This window comes from Salvia splendens, chromosome 2 (assembly GCF_004379255.2).
Source record: "Salvia splendens isolate huo1 chromosome 2, SspV2, whole genome shotgun sequence".
NCBI classification, from domain to species: Eukaryota; Viridiplantae; Streptophyta; class Magnoliopsida; order Lamiales; family Lamiaceae; genus Salvia; species Salvia splendens.
Window position 1 is genome coordinate 23,753,182 of NC_056033.1, and position 6,119 is coordinate 23,759,300.

A 6,119-nucleotide genomic window follows, 5' to 3' on the forward strand; every position below is an offset into this window, starting at 1 on the left:
GTCGTGCGATATGTAGAGAAGAAGAGATATTTGGAAAAATGAAAGATAAGGATGATGCAAAAAATGATAAAAATAAAAATTAGTACATTGAAATTGTGACGGTGTACCGAAATGATGTTGTTTTATTATATTCCATGTAAACTTTTCGACTTGTCATAACGGTATCTAGGGGTATCAAATCATGTGGGTTGGGTCGTTATGGGTCAACATGACAATGACATAATTCAACTCGAACACGAATCCGACCTGCCACCTTAAAACTCAAAAACGACCCGCACCTAATACGAACCTGTTATCGACATTATATAATTTGGTTGTACATGTCACGATACCAACCTGAATTTGACTTACGCAACTACAATATGATATTACAAAATTAAATGTGATTTACACAATTAAAATATAATTTAAACCTGATTCACAATAACCTAAAAGATAAGAGTACAGCATCATTTTAAAAAAAATTAACACAATAAATTATTTTTTTCGGATTATCTAAACAACCCAATTTAAAATTATTAGATTCCTAATAAGTCTAACTCAATTATGAACGTGAATACAATAAAATTTGAGCCAAATTTAATAATTTCGTACTAATCAAGTTTTCGTATCTATGTAAAAATTTATCACTTCTAATAGTTTCCAGTATCGTTTTTAATCATTGAAATTATCCTATAATAATAATAACTCACATTAGAATCGATTCATCATAATCATAGCAACTGATAATAAAATAAAATTAATTATTTTATGACAAAAAATGGCAAAAGCTCACTGTATTAGAGCATGAATAACGCAAGGGGCCGGGCCGCATCTCGCGAGTCCCAGCCAGTCCCAAGCGTTGGAGGAGGTGGAGTCACGGCCCAGGCCGATCTCGGGGCCGCATTTGCAGCTCGGTGACGGTCCCGCGTCCCGGCCTGGGCCAGCGTTGGAGCTTCCAGGGCGAGGGGGTTCGGGCCGCAATTTCTGAATTTTTACATTTTCGAAGAGGAAGAAGAGGGAGGGGGAGAGGAAGAAGGAGGAGGAAGAAGAAGGAGGAAGAGAGGTAGAGGGGCGACGTGGGCATATTTGCATTTTTTATTTTTTTTTTTGCATTTTTTTAATATTCTAATTTTTTTTATATTTTTTAGGTTATAATTTATTGTATTTGTATTAAAAATGAAATTCTCGCGTTATAAATGAAATTTTTCGTGTTGTAAATTTCCGGCGTTTTTTATTTTACGTGTAAAATAAGTTGAAGTTGTGAATAGTGTTATTTATTAGTTACGGTCCGGGTTGTGGCCTGCAGGGTTAGAGCAGTTAGAGCATGTGGGGGGACTTAGGGCCGGAAATGGGGACAAGGTTATTCATGTCCTTAGTAACAAAAGAAAGAAAGTTCAATAATTTAAGAATGGATGGTAAAATAAGTGGGATCAGGAAGATAGTTAGTGGATGAGTGTCAGAATAATTACTACAGAGAGTCATACTGCTTTCACGATGTCCCACTATTTTACATACTATTGCATAGAATATTGCCCCAACTTAAAAAATGAAAAAGTGAAATGAAAATAAGCAATGAAAAAATTGACAGCGATGAAATAAATTAAATGGTCCTATGCCATCTTCTGTTGTTGCTGTCAAACTGCAGGTAAAAATTCTGCAGGGCTGGCAGCTGCATAGAAAGAAGGTGCGGTGCTGCTTTGGCTTTTGTAGCAACTTCCATTGCTAACAAACATATGTTGAGTCTTGAGAGAAAAAGGAAAAGAAAGAAATTCTAGTGAGAGATTGATGATGTTATGGTCTTCCATCTAAACACCACTACCATCTTCTTCACTTAAACCGGTAAGAATTGAGCTTAGTGTCTCGGGCAAAATTGTTGCTGTGTTTGATGGCAAAAAGATTCCATCTTTTTTAAATTTTATGGGTTTTCTTGAAAGTTGAACTTGAAACCCTTGTTTGTGCGCGCGTGTGTGTTGTCTTTACAAATCTTATTTTACCATATCTCCTTCTTTCTATGCATAAATATTTGCTAATTTTTGGTTTCCTTTTTCTGGGGTTTGTGCAGAAGCAAGTGGAGAATGAAGTGAACTTGCTCCTTCTACTCTACGCGTGGCCGTGGAAACAGGTAAAGGAGAGAATAGAATAGATGATTTAGATAGATTGAAGAGAGAGAGAGAGATAAAGAGAGTCTCTTTTTTGTTATTTTCTTGATTAGCTTTTGATGCACTCTTTACTAAAAAAAAATTGAATCTTGAGTAGCAAACATGGATGCATATGAAGCAACAAAGATTGTTTTCCAACGGATCCAAAATTTGGACCCTCAAAACGCCTCCAAAATCATGGGGTTTGTCCTAATCCAAGATCATGGTGAGAAGGAGATGATCCGCCTCGCCTTTGGCCCAGAATCCCTCATCCAAACCGTGATCATCCAAGCCAAGAAAGACCTCAACTTGAACACACCCTCAACCCCTTCAACCCCATCTCCTTCCTCTCACTTCACCAACCCACTTTCTCTCTCTATACAAAACTCCACTTCAAGAATGATTGGACAAACTCTCCCCTCCCCTCTCAGCATCACTAACCACTCCTCTTGGACAAACTCCAGCAACTTCTCCGACGACTTGATCAGTCCCAGCACCTACAATGGCAGCTCCCCGCCGTCGACGATGAACTCCGCTGCGGCGCCGTTTTACATTGGAGCTGAGGTTGACTTGATTGACGAACTCCACCTCCAAGATCAGCTCTCCTTCCTCAACGACGCCCCGCCCCACCGCCGGAGCTGCTCCGTCAGCGATATCTGCCTGCAGGCGGATGATTTGGGCGGGGGTTTTGGGTGGAAGCCGTGCTTGTTCTACGCTAGAGGCTTTTGCAAGAACGGGACGAGCTGCCGATTCCTCCACGGCGAGGGGGAGATGATGGAGCCCCTCAATTTCCCTTTCTCGGCTAGCCGGTGCATCAATTTTCAGCAACCTGATAGCCCACGGTAATTCAAGATTTCATTTTTACTAACTGTCATACTTCAAGATTTGATTTTTATTAACTATCATGATTCAAGATTTGATTTTATTACTATCATAATTCAAGATTTGGTTTTTATAATTCAATGTGTTTAGATCTCTGCTGGTGGGGGATGGGATGCACAAGTTCGGGCGGGGGCGGGGCGAGTTTGCTATGAATCCGGGGTCGAGGCAGATTTACTTGACCTTCCCTGCGGATAGCACTTTCAAGGAGGAGGATGTGTCCACTTATTTTAGGTGCATTTTGCTTGTTATGTTATGATATGATATGATATGGTTTTTCTTGTGTAGTGTTTCTAATTTGGGGTTGGTTTTGTAGTAATTTTGGGCCGGTTCAAGATGTGAGGATCCCTTATCAGCAGAAGAGGATGTTTGGTTTCGTGACATTCGACTTCCCGGAGACGGTGAAGCTCATTCTCGCAAAGGGCAATCCTCATTTCGTCTGCGACGCCAGGGTGCTGGTCAAGCCCTACAAAGAAAAGGGAAAGATCCCGGACAAGCATAGGTGGTTGTTAATTGATTAACATTTTAAGGTTTTTTGATCTTTTGATTATAATGTTTGTGGGGACATTGTGTGTGTAGGAAACAACAGCAACAGATGGAGAGAGGGGAATTCCCTGGCTGCAGCAGCCCCGAGTCAAGAGATCCTTTCGATCTTCACCTTGGTAAGAGAGGGAATTTAGCACTTGCTTGAAAGATTGATTAACTGATCTTGTTTTGTTGATACATTCGTTTCTTGATTTAGGGGCAAGAATGGTGTACAATACTCAGGATTTGTTGTGGAGGAGGAAATTGGAGGAGCAAGCTGATCTGCAGCAAGCGATCGAGCTGCAGAACAGGCGGCTCATGGGTCTTCAGCTTCTCGATGTCAAGAGGAATAGCCACCACCGCACGCTCTCTAGTGGCGCTGTTATATCGTCTCCCATGTCCTTCTCCCCAACATTCTTCAATCGCACCAGCCCTGAAGTCAAAGAAGGTTCACATTCTCGTTTCCATCGTTTTTAATATTTTTTGAAGAATTAGAGTACTTAAACTCATGGCCTTGTGATTGCAGAAAATGGCTCGATTGGATCCTATGCAGCTGCTTCCAATCGTGAAGCACATTTGGCTAAAAATGCGAATGCAAATGCAAATGCAAATGCAAATGCAAAGGAGGAAAGTGAGCCAAGCATTGGCAACAATAACTCCTTCAAACAAAGTGAATATTTACAAGAAAGGTATGTATCATTTTTTATTGGCAAATGAAACGAAAATGCTCCAATTAATCATCGATGACAAAAACAAAAATGAATATTGTAGCTTGGAGCACAACCTTCCCGAAAGCCCCTTTGCTTCCCCGAAGGCGGGTGGAGACATGGCCACAGCCTTCTCCGACCACAAGATGGAGGCGGAAAAGGTCCCCCCGCCATTGACTAACAATGATTTGATCACCAGCCCATCGTTGTTCCCTGGCTCGGCTTCATTAGACATAGCTCCTTTTAAATCATGTTACTTCCAAGTTCCTAGGTATGTTCACTTCTACTTATTATTACTAACTCTATTATTGTCCGTAATCAAAAGCATTAATTACATGATTTCGATGTAGGTTTGCCTCAGGTCACGAGACCGTTGGAATGTAGCCCTAGATCCCGTTTCGGCCTTGCTAACAACCCTTAATGAAAAGGTAAATTGGACCATTTATCATCCCATATTAAGCTAATTAGCTCAACTATATTATTTTCATCATCTATGACCAAATATAGTACTTGTTTCCAATAATTAGAAGTAGTTGCAGTGTCATTATTAAGGTTAGTTGTGCGCATTTTTCTTCCGATCAGGCCAACGATTGAAACATGTAGTCCACGACCACCGCAGGAGCCACGACCACCACCTCTACCTCGACGCAATTAAATGTCACACACCAGAAGGAAGCAGGATCAGTGTCCAATACCATACTAGTTACTACCATACAAGTTGCATACATAAAAAAGGCAGTAAAGAAGAGTGGGTCAGCCATCCATTTTCTCTCACGTGTTGTACTGTTTATCTCCTTTCACATCTGTAGTTGAAATTTGTTGGACCACAGGTTTAAAGAAGAAAATAGTGAATAGTAAAAAAAAACAAAAATCAAACATGTCTGTCATCAGGGGCTGTAATTTTCATTGATGGCTTGCCCAGTAATTTTATTAGGTAACAATGTGAAAGAAAACGCACTGTTTGCCTTGTGATATCATTGTACTAATACCATGTATATTATGAGAAAAGTAAAGGAATGAACATTTAGTAAATTGTTGTGTTGATTATCTGATTTAAATTATACTTCCTCCTGCTTATTTTCTTTTTTGATTTGTCACAATTAATATGATCTATTATTTTATTTTATTTTATTTTATTTTATTTTCCATTTTTTATTTAATTCTCTTTATTTAATAAATAAAATAAAATTGTTTTCAAATTAAAGGGTAATTTATAGAAGTTGTGGATCTGAATTGACTTTTCATATTATGACTCTTTGTTCCAACACATTAACTTTCCATCAAAAAAAGTTAATCAACACGTGTATGTACGACATATGATAATGTAATTTCTGACAAAAAGTTAAGGATGTAATAAATTGTTTTTAATTTTTGTTGCATATGTTATTGTTCGATCTAGTGCAGTTAAAAATTAGCATTGGAATTATACTACCACTAGATGGCCAACAGTGGTATTTTAGTCAACAAAGCATTTGAATATTTGTGTGGGTTTTAATATTATGTGATAACAGAGAGTACATACATTAATGTGTCTGATTGAAGTCTCTTTCTCAGTTTGATTAGAGACTGACAAAATGATTTAATAATACAATAAGATAATCGTATGAATTTGTCATTTAGCTGCAGCTTATTTTATACATATAATCAATAGCACTCTATTACTCCCCTCATCCCAATTTATTTTAAGCATTTTTATTAGATATAAAATTTAAGAATTTTAATAAATTGAGACGTTAAAGATTAAAATGGAGAAAGTAAAACAAGAGATGAAATAAAGAGAAATAGGAAAGAAAGTAAATTATGAGAGGAATAAAATTTTAGCAAAAAAGAAAAATGTCTCAACTACATTGAATCAATCTAAAAAATAATACGATTGAACTATCTTGGA

The 6,119-nt window shown here is 38.1% G+C and overlaps 1 protein-coding gene across 2 annotated transcripts; it reads left to right on the forward strand.

Moving 5' to 3' along the window:
- Positions 1-1,587: 1,587 nt before the first annotated feature.
- Positions 1,588-5,263, forward strand: LOC121791942 (zinc finger CCCH domain-containing protein 53-like). Of its 2 annotated transcripts, none has more exons than XM_042189750.1 (11): positions 1,588-1,821; positions 2,045-2,104; positions 2,239-2,962; positions 3,093-3,233; positions 3,316-3,501; positions 3,579-3,661; positions 3,742-3,972; positions 4,051-4,213; positions 4,296-4,502; positions 4,582-4,659; positions 4,851-5,263. In XM_042189750.1, the coding sequence occupies exons 3-10, from the start codon at positions 2,244-2,246 to the stop codon at positions 4,613-4,615; spliced, it is 1,764 nt and encodes a 587-aa protein (XP_042045684.1). In that variant the 5' UTR covers positions 1,588-1,821; positions 2,045-2,104; positions 2,239-2,243; the 3' UTR covers positions 4,616-4,659; positions 4,851-5,263. The 2 variants fall into 2 exon arrangements, with proteins under 2 accessions (XP_042045684.1, XP_042045679.1); XM_042189745.1 differs by having other exon boundaries at positions 1,589-1,821; positions 4,814-5,263.
- Positions 5,264-6,119: the final 856 nt, after the last annotated feature.